This window comes from Sceloporus undulatus, chromosome 6, assembly GCF_019175285.1.
Source record: "Sceloporus undulatus isolate JIND9_A2432 ecotype Alabama chromosome 6, SceUnd_v1.1, whole genome shotgun sequence".
In the NCBI taxonomy this organism is placed as follows: Eukaryota; Metazoa; Chordata; class Lepidosauria; order Squamata; family Phrynosomatidae; genus Sceloporus; species Sceloporus undulatus.
In genome coordinates this window covers 49090346-49104102 of record NC_056527.1, presented here as the reverse complement: position 1 = coordinate 49104102, position 13757 = coordinate 49090346, and the positions used below count along the sequence as shown (strand labels likewise).

General features: G+C 37.3%; 1 protein-coding gene across 3 annotated transcripts in view; it reads left to right on the top strand.

The window, feature by feature from the left end:
• Positions 1-13757, top strand: part of TOP2B (DNA topoisomerase II beta) — a 58715-nt gene that overhangs the window by 20445 nt on the left and 24513 nt on the right. For all 3 annotated transcript variants that reach the window (XM_042472129.1, XM_042472128.1, XM_042472130.1), the window contains exons 7-20: positions 2499-2711; positions 2794-2967; positions 3704-3805; positions 3896-4033; positions 4992-5130; positions 5679-5836; positions 5927-6052; positions 8649-8759; positions 10173-10278; positions 10576-10685; positions 12304-12396; positions 12478-12592; positions 12807-12928; positions 13313-13461. In XM_042472129.1, the coding sequence (XP_042328063.1) occupies positions 2499-2711; positions 2794-2967; positions 3704-3805; positions 3896-4033; positions 4992-5130; positions 5679-5836; positions 5927-6052; positions 8649-8759; positions 10173-10278; positions 10576-10685; positions 12304-12396; positions 12478-12592; positions 12807-12928; positions 13313-13461 (1856 nt within the window). The remainder of the gene's footprint in view (positions 1-2498; positions 2712-2793; positions 2968-3703; positions 3806-3895; positions 4034-4991; positions 5131-5678; positions 5837-5926; positions 6053-8648; positions 8760-10172; positions 10279-10575; positions 10686-12303; positions 12397-12477; positions 12593-12806; positions 12929-13312; positions 13462-13757) is intronic.

Sequence of the window (13757 nt, the reverse complement as noted above, 5' to 3'; positions counted from 1 at the left end):
GGTTAGAAAAGTGCAAATACGTAGTACAGGTATATAACAGGAAAACGTGTGATTTTTCTGTGATTCTTCCTAATTGTCTTAACCCTAGGAGAAATAACAGCAACTATTATTGTGGGGAATCCTGTGACATCTTTTCCAGTGCTTTCAGTTTCTGGCCAGTGTATATGTAAGTTGTTCACACTGAGGTGGTCTCACTGGTTTATGTCTGAAGCACATTGATAGAGAAATATTCACACTGTTGTTGTCACAACTACTGGGAATAAAGCATATCATTTCAAGTAAAGTTACGATGACATTTGTTATGAATATTATCTGCTTCCTGTCCCTCGAAAAAGCTTAACTTTTTTCGGTGTGATCTAGCATGGTTGGGGTTATTTTTCTACAGTATTCATGTTGTAATAACAAAATTTTATGGATTGTATCTAATCTTAGCAGAAAAAAATACAAGGCCTAGCATTCTGCTACTGGTTTTATGTTTTGTAGGTAGTTGTGTGGAGTTGTGCAAGTACTAATGGAGCAGTTGTTGGTTTTTTGGGTCAGTGACTCCTTTGAGAATCTGATTAAAGATTTGGACTTGCTTCCCAGAAAAATGTACTTAGAGACAATATTCAAAGTATCAGGAAGAACACTGAAAGAAAGAAAAATTGCATGGGCCACAGGTTAAGAACCTCTGTACTAGAAGCAACACCTAGCATAATGAAGTTGTAATGAACTGTGAAAGTACAGCATGCCCACGCCATAAGCGGGCTCGCCATACGCAGACTCAAGGTCATGCGGACGGTGAGCCCTGGTGCACGCCACCATTAAAATCAATGGGACTTGAGGTCCCACAGTATTTCCCTTACGTGGGGTGGTGGTGGTGGTTCTGGAACGGATCCCCTGTGTAAAACAAGGGTCCACTGTAGTTGTACAACACCTGATATAGAAAGAATCATATGTACTGAATTTGACTTTTGAGTAAGGGTGGAAGCCCATCATCTACAAGTAATAGAATGTTGTTTTTACTAACCAAATGACATCATTATATAACCATTAAAGTCACATTTAGAGATATTAAAGAAAATATGGAAAGAACAATTAATCATAAAATATTTAATATTATTAATATTGCATAATATTACCATGGACAAGTATACAGGTAGAAGATGATGAGAGAACCAGAAGAATTAGAGGTATAAAAGATGTATAAAAGTAAAGCTATATAGTTTAAAGACACTATTAGATGTGATAGACATATAAATACATACTTGAGAATAAGGGTAAAATAGAGATTAAGGATAGTAGAAATGTAGAAAGAAAAGAGAAAAAGCAGAAAGAATAAATAAGAAAAGTAAAGAGAATAGTATAGAGATAGTAACTTTATAAATTAACTACAACAAAAATATATTATACAGTATTAACACATACAATATACGATAAGTAGATGGGATTTTGAAAGGAAAGGTGATAAAAGAAGGTCAAAAAGTATGTAGATAATAAAACCAGCACTGGTAAGAAGGAAGTTTTGTATGGATGGATGGGAAGAAAGAGAAAGTATGTAAAATGTAAATATTGAGAAGAAGTTCTGAGAACATGAGAAGATGGGGGAAGTGAAAGAGAAAAAGGATGATGAAAATAGGTAGGAAGGAGAGGTAGAGTGGGAAGGAAGAGAAAAGGAGAAGCAGAGAGAGGGTTAGAAGGTGAGAGAGGAATAGAAAGGAAGGTGAGAATGGGTTGGAGGGATAATGGTAATGGTAATGGTACTGGTTAGTGTGTATTTTGTATGATTATGTATGGTTATGTATGTGTTTACTATTGTTATTTTCTTTTGTATCATTTGTGTTGTATGTGTTTAATAATTTTTTAAAAAAATTATTTAGGTGTGATCTGTAGACCCCCAGTTACTAGTAACATTGTACAATTAGCAAACCTCTTACATTATTTTCTCAAATGATGAGTCTGTGATCTCTTCTGACAGTATCCCACAGTCTGTTGCATTAGACCCTACTGATTTCTGAACAGGGAATAGCTATGCTGCAATAGTCATAGGACTCAAACAGATGGCCCAAAAGAGCCACTGTTAGGACAATCTGGGAGCAGGACATGCCCATGACACATGTCCCTGAATCGTGCTGGGGCTGCCCAACATAGACCATACCAGGCCACAATGACATGTTTGCTGTGGTCCTGGGACAATCAGGGTGGGAGCAGCCTCTGGCCATCCCTTCTGCCCTGTGTTCTTCACCCCATGTTATACTCATATTGATTCTTATGCAGCAAGTTGCCATGTTATACTGTACACGTACAGATGTGTATGCATTGTGATAATCATGCTGGAATATAGATTGTGATGTTTCCGAGAGAGTAATTGGAAAAAATAAAAGTTCAGACTCTTTAGTGAGAGTATAAGATTAGTATGGCTGGAAAGTGAAACAAGGAATATGTTTGTATAATCATTTATAGAATGCAGAAATATGCTACAACTCTCACTCACTCATACTCTTTCTTTTTAAATGAAGACTTGGATGAACAATATGATGAAGACCTCTGAGCCCAAAATAAAACATTTTGAAGGAGATGACTACACATGTGTGACATTCCAACCAGATCTTGCTAAATTCAAGATGGAAAAACTTGACAAAGATACTGTGGCCCTTATGACAAGAAGAGCTTATGACTTGGCTGGAGCATGCAAAGGGGTGAAAGTTATGTTTAATGGAAAGAAGCTACCTGTAAGAGACTTAATAAAATAGTCCTGCCATTGAATTTGTGTGTTTTAAAAGACAGTAAATGATGATTTCTGTTAAACTGTAGGTGAATGGCTTTCGAAGTTATGTTGATCTTTATGTAAAAGACAAGTTGGATGAAACTGGAGTTGCTCTGAAAGTTATCCATGAACTTGCAAATGAGCGCTGGGATGTGTGCCTCACTTTAAGTGAGAAAGGGTTCCAGCAAATTAGTTTTGTGAACAGTATTGCTACCACAAAGGTGAGTGTTCTTGTAGCATTTATATCAAGACATAAAAAATCTCCAATGTGCAATTTCAACATATTTTTGTGACCCCACTAGGCCAATTGAAGTCCAGAGAGGCCTTTTTTGAAACTTCAGACATGAAGCCTAAAGGCATCATATATCTATATATAGATATATATTTGGCAGGGGTTGGTGTGGCCCTCCAGGTTCTCCTATGGGGTTAATGCAATGTCCCTAGCCTACAGCAGTTGCCCACCCCTGTTTTAAAATATAGAAAAGTGGAAATCCAATCCAGTTTTCAGTTTTGCATTTCCAGATGATATCTTTGTTTTGGTGCTTCTGAGAAACAAACACATGCACATGTAAACATGCTCTGCAGTTTTTTTCAAAGTAGGGACAATGGGCTATGGTATACTGTGCTGTCCAATACTGTGGTATAATGCCCAGTGCATGCACTACCTAACAAAACGTGCACAGTTTATCTCTTCAACAATATTTTGTATTTAGGCCACAGTCTTTAATGGTATTAACATTATGGATTCTATCCTAAAATAAGTTCCAAGCATTTACTGATAGATTATAGACTATCTATTCTATCTTGCTCTTTAAAAAACAAACAAAACAAAACTGGTCATTGACCAAAATAAATTTTTGTTGTTTTGTCTGTGATAATTGCACAGATAATTAAGGTTTAGAAATACTAATTATAATTAACTCTCTCCTTTGGTTTCTTTTACTTTTTCACCTTAAGGGTGGTAGGCACGTTGATTATGTTGTAGATCAAATTGTTGGAAAATTGATAGAGGTAGTGAAGAAAAAGAACAAAGCTGGGGTTTCAGTTAAACCATTCCAGGTATGTTGAATTTCACAGTTTAATTTCAGATAAAAAGGGTAATTTTGTCATTTCAGTATCTTTAAGACCTGTTTATGCATATTTTAACAGGTGAAGAACCACATATGGGTTTTCATTAATTGTCTAATTGAAAATCCATCCTTTGATTCTCAAACAAAAGAGAACATGACACTCCAGCCTAAAAGCTTTGGGTCCAAATGCCAGTTATCAGAGAAGTTTTTCAAAGCAGTAAGTATTGGCTGTTTGTTTTATGAGCACAAACTTTAATGGAAAAAATAAAAAGTATGATATTATTTCTGGAATAAAGGGAATCTTGCTGTCCTGATTTATATATTTATAGTGTTATACAGTGTTATTCAGTGTTTAGAAAATGCTGCTAAGAAGACCAGCCATGAAAAGTTTTTCAAGAAAGTAATGAAAACAAACTATTTTAAATCTTGAATAAAGCTGTTATTCATACTGCAAACACTTGATACATTTTGGGTAGGGTTGGGGGATATGCTTCAAGGAAAACCAACCCCAAAGACTTCTTGGGCAAATAGAACTAATTACACTTGTCCCTCTATATTTGCTAGGGTTAGACCCCTGTGAATATGGAAAAACCACAAATAACAAAAACACCATGATTTACCTGAGATGACACCTCTCTAGGAATCTTTAGGTCCTCCAGTGCAACTCTGTGGTCAGCGTTGAACAGACACTGACTATAGAACTGCACTGGAGGAGCTACAAAGACCTAGTAGAGTATTCTCTCTAGGAATCTCCAGGTCTTTCACTGCAACTTATAGTTAACATTGACCATAGAGTTGCACTGGAGGACCTAGAGATTCCTAGAGAGAACATATTAATCAAATCCGTGAATAAACAAATCTGCAAATATTAAAGCCGCAAATATGGAGGAATGAGTGTAACTTGGTCTTTTGAACCTTGTGCGATTCGCTGTGTGGCACATTGATATGGTCTGTGTTTTTAGAACTGTAGAATAAATGAATGTAGAAAGAAACAAAATTGGTTGAGTACAAGACAAGATTATGACACTGAATTTTGTATATCCTTCTTCGGGGGAAAATGGGATACTGATGTTTCAGTACCTTATTTAGTGTTTTATTTAGTGCCAATTTATTCATGTGAACCTTTTATCCATTTTCTTAAGTATGATTGTGTGGGTTAATTTTTTTTTTAACAGGCTTCCAACTGTGGTATTGTGGAAAGTATCTTGAATTGGGTGAAATTCAAGGCACAGACACAGTTGAACAAAAAATGTTCCTCAGTGAAACATAGCAAAATCAAGGGCATTCCAAAGCTTGATGATGCTAATGATGCTGGTAAGGGTGAACTATTATTACTGTTGCTGCTAGCACTACTATTACTACCACCACCATTATTACTATCATTTATTTATATAGTGCCATCAATGCACATGGCAGTTTACAAGTAAAATAACAACAATAAAAAACTACCAGCTTGTTTCCTAGAATTAATTCCCCTTATAAAGTACCGTAGATGGATTCTATCTCCCTCTCTCCCTATAAACACATAAGCTTACACATATTTGCATTTTTAGTAAAAGTATTTTATACATGATTGTCAAAATTTATATTTTCAGTATGAATTGCCTTATATAGTGCACAGTTACCACATGTCTCTCTTTTTCTGCTTTATAATTGTTTGCTGCTGTCAGATTAATGTTGGACAAATTAGATGTTAATGCTATTTCTTACATAATCGTTACTTGAAATAAATAATATGCATTTTTGCCTCTTTACTCACCTGATCATTTTTTTAAAATGAATGATCTGTATTGTTACAGTTAAAGTTTTCCTGAAAATCGCTTCAACTTTCCCCCCCAATCTCTCCCCCTACATCTTCCCAGGTGGCAAACATTCCTTGGATTGTACATTGATTCTAACTGAGGGAGATTCTGCCAAATCTTTAGCTGTCTCTGGCTTAGGTGTCATTGGAAGAGACAGATATGGAGTGTTTCCACTCAGGGGTAAAATTCTCAATGTTCGGGAAGCATCTCACAAGCAGGTAAGGAAAAGTAAGAAAGTGGCTAATATAAAGCTACTGTATAGCTGCATATTAAAATATTGATTGTCTCAATTTTTGCTTTCTACACAGATTATGGAGAATGCAGAAATTAACAACATCATAAAAATAGTAGGTCTACAGTATAAGAAAAGTTACGAAGATCCAGAATCTTTGAAATCTTTAAGATACGGTAAAATTATGATAATGACTGATCAGGTCAGTTTAAGATCCAAACATTCCAACACAGACAGTTTCTTTATACCACTGTTTCTCTTCTGAACTTCTGCTAGGCTTTGCATCTGTATATTGTTGTCCTGTTTTGACCCACTGTTCCATTTCAGCTTTGTTTTTAGACCCTGCTGCTCAGCTTACTGCTTCTGAACAAAAATCCCTACTTTCTCCTTAGTGATTCTGCCATTCTTTTTTGTTTGTTTATTTATTTAAAAAATTGTACTCATCCATTATGGAAAAGTCTCAAGGAATCTGAACAAAATTTTAGTTATTTTTATTTCTGGGAGTGATTGATTCTGGGCAAAGAACTTACTTTTCCAGCATGTTTAAGGGGAATTTATTGAAATGTTGACATGCTGAACAAAAAATGTTCCTCGGTGAAACATAACAAAATCTAGGGCATTCCAAAACTAATGATGCTAGTAAGGGTGAACTATTATTCCTATTACTACTACCAATATTGTTATCATTTATTTATATAGTGCCATCAGTGTAGATGGCATTTTACATGTAAAACAACCATCTTATTTCCTATAATTGATTCTCTATATAAAGTGGATGGATTTCCTCCCTCCCTGTATAAATATAAGCTTATACATATTTACACTTTTAGCAAAAATATTTTTATCCAAGATTGTCAAAATTCATACTTTTCATTATTAATTGCTTTATGTTGTGCACAGGTATCATGTGTCTCTCTTTCTCTGCTTTGATTGTTTGCAGTTGCCTGACTAATGCTGGAAAAAGGCTGCACTTGTGCTGCAGAATTAAAGCAGTTTGATATTGCTTTAACTGCCATGGCTCATTGCTATGGAATTCTGGAATTTGTAGTTTGTTGTGGCACCAGAGCTCTCTGACAAAGAAGGTGAAATATCCCACAAACCTGCAATTCCTAGAATTCTATAGCCCTGAGCTATAGCAGTTAAAGATGTATCAAAATGCATTATTTCTGCAGTGCAGATGCAGCCAAAGTTGATATTAATGCTATTTATTTTCTGAATTTCAAGATGCTTTCAATTTAAAGTTTTAAGATGTCTCTGCTATTTTATTTATTTTTCTCTGTTGTGATTTGTTTAGTATAATGTTTTTAATGACAATTGTGTTTTTATTGCTTGCATTGTATTCATTTCATTTTTAACAATTTTTTAAAACAACTTTATGCATTCCTGTCAGAGAAGCACATTTATGGATCACAAAAATACTGTCAATAATAATGAATAGTGTTTGCTTGGATAACATTAACAGAGTTACACATTTACTTCTATGGACAGGGAGTTGGACTGGATGGCCTTCACAGTCTCTTCCAACTCTATGAGCCAGAATACACTGCAGAAATAATCCAATTTGAGACCACTTTAAGTGCCCTGGTTCAGTACTAGGCAATTCTGGGAGTTGTAGTTTATTGTGGCATCAGGGCTCTCTAACAGGGAAGGCAGAACTACAGTTCCCAGAATTCCCTAGCACTGAGCCAGGGAAGTTAAAGCGGTCTTAAACTGAATTATTGTGCAGTCTGTTTTGGGAGATTATTGCACTACATTCTGAAAGCACTGCCATTCCACTTCAACTGCTCTGGCTGCCTCCTGTTGCATTCTGGAGTTTGTAGTTCAGTGAGACCTCAGAGCTCACTGGCTGAGAATTCTAAAGGCCCCTCCCTAAACTTATAATATAGGGATGTGGTGGCTTAGTGGTTCAGATGCCAATTCTGCGGATTGGGTGGTTGGCAATTCGAGGCACAAGTGCTGCATGGTGGAGTGAGCTCCTGTCACTGGTTCCAGCTTCTGCTGACCTAGCAGTTCGAAAGCATGCAAATGCAAGAAGTAGATAGGTACCACTTCGGTGGGAAGGTAACAGTGTTCAGTGCAGTCATGCTGACCACATGACCACTAGAGTAGTTTTTGGACAACGCCGGCTCTTTGGCTTAGCAACAGAGATGAACACTGCACCCTACAGTTGGCTACGACTAGACAATCATATCAAGGGACTACCTTCATCTTTTCAATCTGCAAATTCCAGAATGTAGCAGGAGGCAGCCAGAGTAGTTAAAGTGGAATAGCAATGCTTTAAGAGTGTAGTGTGATAATCCCCTTGGATCTATGCTTCTAATACTGTATCTATCTACCTTTTTATGGGTGGTGTAATGGTTTGAGTATAGGACTAGAAAATTGGCAAATCAGGGTTCCATGGCTTAACTATGAAAAAGAGAGGAAGGAAACACCTTCTGAAAAAACTCTTTCTAAAAAAATTATGTGATAGGTTTGCTTTAGGGTTACAGTGTGCCCACGTTATATGAATGGGGCACGCACCCATGGCGCTCCTTGTGCACGAGCCCCATTCAAATAAATGGGGCTCAAGCATATGTGGAATTAGCCTTACATGGGGGGTCCAGAACGGATCCCCCGCATAAGGCAAGGTTCCACTGTACTATGTCAGAAATGACTTGAAGGCATATCAAACCTTATGAATTTTTAAATAAAGATTTAGTGTGAAAACAAAAGTATCTGATAATTTTTTTCTTCTTTTGTAACTCTTCATCTTTCACTGATTTTGTCATGTGTGTGTGTGTGTGTGTTTAAATATTCAGGATCAAGATGGCTCCCACATTAAAGGATTATTGATCAATTTTATTCATCACAATTGGCCTTCTCTTCTGAAACATGGCTTCCTTGAAGAATTCATTACTCCAATTGTAAAGGTAACAAATATGTTCAGCATAATTTTTCCTGATACTAATCGTGAGCATGTTATATTATTACAGTGGGCCCTTTGATATATGTGGGAATCTCTTCTGCCCCCCCCCCCCCCCCCCATGTATGGCAAAACCCACCAGATCTCAAGTCCTGTTGATTCCTATGGGCACGTGCTCCCACATGCCATTTTAACTCCCCTGGCTTGCCATGCACAGAAACTTAAATCCACGTATGGCAAGCCCGCCTATGCCGCGGGTGCGTTGTATAGCGTTTTATGTAGTCAGTTAAAAGTCCAATTCTTTCTGCTGACAAAATCAAATATTTGGTAATATCCTTGTATTTATTGTAGACTATATGTTTTGAACAATGCAAAGCAACCTCATAGATTCAGATGATGTTTTATAGGGGCAAAAGTCCAAAAAAGAGAATAATTTCAAATACATAAAAATTTTGGTTAGCATGTATCAGCAAGAGGTAACAGAATTTATATTGTTTTTGCTTTTGATTTTAAGGAGTTTGTAAAAAATGATTTCAGACTTACGAAACTCTGGGGCTATACAGACTGTCCAAATCAGTGCCACAGCAACCAAACACTGTGGCCTCAATCTGGCCTCTAGAGAGCGCAAAAAGGAGCCAGAAAAATGGGCTCCTTTTTGTGCCCTCTAAAGGGCACCATTGCCGCAATGGTGCAACATGATTACGCCCCTCTGACGCTGCGCTGTTTGGATGCAGTGCTGGAAGTGCATCATCACGGTGCTCGTCGAGTGGACCAGTGCACGCTAAAATGGCACCCTGGTGGCAACGTTAGGGTGTCAAGTGTGAGGATACTCAGTTCTGACTCTGCCCAAAGGCCAGCACATTTTGCTGGTCTGTACAGGGCCTCTGTCTATGAAACTGAAGCAATTTGTATAAAATCAAATTTTGCTAATACAATTTAATATTCATAATTGAAGCTGTGATTATATAGTATGAGCATAATCTGTCATTGCACAATGACAAACCTAAAAAGACTTAAGAGAAGTTCCTTCCCTCCCTCACCCAATGTACACAGAAGCAGAATATTAAATTGTTACAGGGTACAGCATATTTCACATTCAAGGTTCCTTCTCTGAAGCAAATGGATTATTTAAGACCTTGTTCTTGAATAACTTGTGGTGCACAATAGCTTGATGAGAGGTGTATATACCAATTGTATATTAACCTGCAATTCTCTGTTACACTATGGCAGGGATCACTTGTGTGTCTGTGTGTCAGACACGGAAATGGCTTTACTGCACTGTATATGTATTCTCTCTATAGTTGATATACTATACTGGGCTGGGAAGGATTCTTCATGAAACAGCCAATATAGGATGTAATATGCATAAGATTTAATAAAAATTAAATTCTAGAATTTAACTTACATTTCTGTGTTTTAGGCCAGCAAAAATAAGCAGGAGCTTTCATTCTATAGTATTCCTGAATTTGATGAATGGAAAAAGCATATGGAGAATCATAAAGCATGGAAAATAAAATACTACAAAGGTTTGTGTTTAACTCTTAGTTTGTGTCTCCAAATAGTCAAGTACCAAACTGTTTTGAACTTCATCTGTCTAAAATTGATCTTGAGCAAGTCATTTCAAATCAAGTGGATAGACAGCAGAAACTAGATTAAGTACCATTGCCTCAGTGCTACTTCCTTCAGATGGATTAGTGGTTTTGAATCTTCATCTCTGTAATAATGGAAATACAGCAGTCTGTTAATTTTACCTTAAATAATTTGCAAAAAATAAAAAAGAATATTGGTTAAATTAGCATTTTTTTTCTTTCTTCTTGTGGTAGGTTTGGGCACTAGCACTGCTAAAGAAGCAAAAGAATATTTTGCAGATATGGAGAGACATCGAATTTTATTTCGATATGTTGGTCCCGAAGATGATGCTGCCATTACATTGGTAAATACCACCTCTTCAGTAATGTCTTTGTGTACTTTCATACTGATATTGTAATTACTTCAGCTTCTATTAAGCCCCCTTTTGACTCTGATCTCATTTCTTGATGGCTTACCAAAAAAAGTGAAATTAACTCATATATAATTTCCATTTATTCAAAGAATTTCCTCTGGTTGGGACTAGCAATTGGATTTAAACCTATATGCCAGATGTGAACACATCAAAAGATTAATATAATATACTGATGTCAGGCCCAAGTTAAAACAGGTCTCTCTGCTTAGTGGTCACAACCAATTTCATACTACCATTTTTCATGTGGAGTTAGAATAATTTATTTATGGTGTACATCACTGACCATATCTAGTACCATTGGCAATATCATCTCTTAATCAATTAAATTAATTTGTGTCTAAACTACAATGTCCACATGTATATATCCTGGGTGCCTAAATCTAAGGAAAATCAGGGTAAGCAAGGATTTTGTTGGTCTAGACCAGGAGAGGACAAAAAGCAGTCTACAGGTTGCATGTGATCCCTCCCCCAGCAACCAAAAACTTTTTGTTGTGTAATAAAAAAGTCTTGCACCCAGATGCTCTTTAAGGGTCATGGGGGGGGGGGATTTTTGGTGCATTTATTGTCCTTAGGCCAATTTTACTCCAAGTAAAGTATTTTTTGAAATAGGAAATGAACTGGAAGTGACATCTGTTCACTTCCTGTTGTTAAAAAGGCTTCCCATGGACCTAAAACAGAGAGTGTTTGGAGGCATTTGTGACAGTCTCTTTTGTGCGGTGGATGCAGAGGGAGGTGTGGCCCTCTAAGGTCTCTGGGGTGGTTGTGGACTGAGGCAGCTCTCTAGCCTTCCACAGTTGCCCATACATGACATATGGACCTTCTGCTCTTCCAGTTATAATGGAGATGATCAGGAAAAAACAAAAACTGTGATGCCACCTCTTTCAAAACTGCCCTAGGTAAATGCTGAAGAAAGAATTCTGTTAGCTAAGTTGGAAGGAAGGACCATGGGGGACTGCCACTTATGTCACAGATAATTGACAGGGGGTTCTAAAACGGCACTGTCAGTGGAGATGCCAATTGAGCCCCCCCCCCCCCCCAAAAAAGCAATTCCACTCCAGTAAGGAAAAGATCCCCTTTCATAGTGGGAACAAGGGACCTTTTAGAATCGCTTTCCAAACCGGGGCAAAGGCGAATCAGGAAGCAATTCATCCTGCCAGTGGGAACAACCCCTCAGAGTAAGATCTTAAAGGAGAGTATCTGAATCACATGAAAGTCAGCCAAGAAGGCATAGAAACCATCTCCACTGGCTTTGTGTCCAATTGTTTATACAGTGTGCCCACGCCATACGCGGGTTTGAGCATAGGCTCAAACCAGTGGAGAGCCGCGTGGGAGCACGTGGGGTGTTGCGTCGCATCCCATTTACTTGAATGGGGCTCAAGCATACAAGTTTTTCGTTTTGCGTGGGGAAGGTCTGGAACGGATCCCCAGCGTAAGCCAAGGGCGCACTGTATATACAGTTCTTGGGCAATGTAAGCTAAAATATTTTTCCCCTGGTTGTTCTAAGTTTTTTTTTTTCTAGTTGTGTTTAAGCTATATAAAATCTTTTCAGGCATTCAGTAAGAAGAAAATTGATGACAGAAAAGTATGGCTGACAAATTTTATGGAAGATAGAAGGCAACGTCGGTTACATGGATTACCAGAGGTAATGCAGAAGTTTGAAGAGGAAAGGACAAATGGTGTTGGTTGTTGATATTAAAGTAATCATTATTTTTATTTATTTTAGCAATTTCTATATGGTACAGCAACAAAACATCTCACATACAATGATTTCATCAACAAGGAACTCATTCTTTTCTCCAATTCAGATAATGAGCGGTCCATTCCATCCCTTGTCGATGGTGAGTGAAACTTCAAAAAGTACAGTGTTGTCTTTATATCATTTTGAAAATGTAATTATTTTGAAAAGTGATGTATCTTTTCATCTTCAGTGAGATTTGATCTAAGACAGTGCTGTTATACATGAATAAACGCTTCTGTTTTTTAATTTGCTTTGACTCAGATCAGACAACACCAAATCTCTTTTATTAAAGAACCATTTATTCTTTAAAACAGGCTTTAAACCAGGACAGCGCAAGGTTTTGTTCACTTGCTTTAAGCGAAATGATAAACGTGAAGTTAAAGTTGCTCAGCTGGCTGGTTCTGTTGCTGAGATGTCAGCCTACCACCATGGAGAGGTGGGTATGGAAAAAAGGAAAGGGAAGACTATGAATTGTCTGATTGTTTGTTGTTTACTATAGTCATTAAACTTGCACAGGAGAAGTTTAAGAACATAAGCCTGGACTTTTAATCTGTGCCAATTTTAGTGTGGCAATTCAGCTCTCGCCTCTTCTTCATCGATAGAGCTATTGCTTTCAGCAGATGGTTTAGCTTAGGTTATATTTCTTGGGACAAGAGTCATCCCTTCTCACCCATTCCTCCAAACCGCTTCTCATACATGGAAGCCCCTTGACTAATTATCTCAGTAATCTGCTGTACAGTATCTCATAGGTTTGGCTTTTGTGAAGAAAAGGCCAGTGTTGTCCAGAAAATAATAACAATGCTTTAATATTTTCTTCTAGCAAGCTTTAATGATGACTATTGTCAACTTGGCTCAGAATTTTGTTGGAAGTAACAATGTCAGTTTGCTACAGCCTATTGGTCAGTTTGGTACTAGACTTCATGGTGGCAAAGATGCTGCAAGTCCTCGCTACATCTTCACTATGCTGAGGTAAAATGTTCAAAACAATCTAAAAGTCTTATCAAAGAATACCAGATTGGCAAGCATATATTTATAACAGAGAATGTGCACTAGATGTAGCTTAAGTGAATTTTTCAGATCTCAAGTCATTCATCAAGGTTACACAGAACTATAGTGAGCCTAATTTTAAGACTAATGCTAAATTCATAGTGAACCTAATTTGAAATCAAGTGAGATTGTGTTTTGGGGTTGTTGGTTCTCCCCCCCCCACCATGTCATCCTTCTTACCTAACATATAGTTTGATTTCTTTGTGTCCACATCTTTC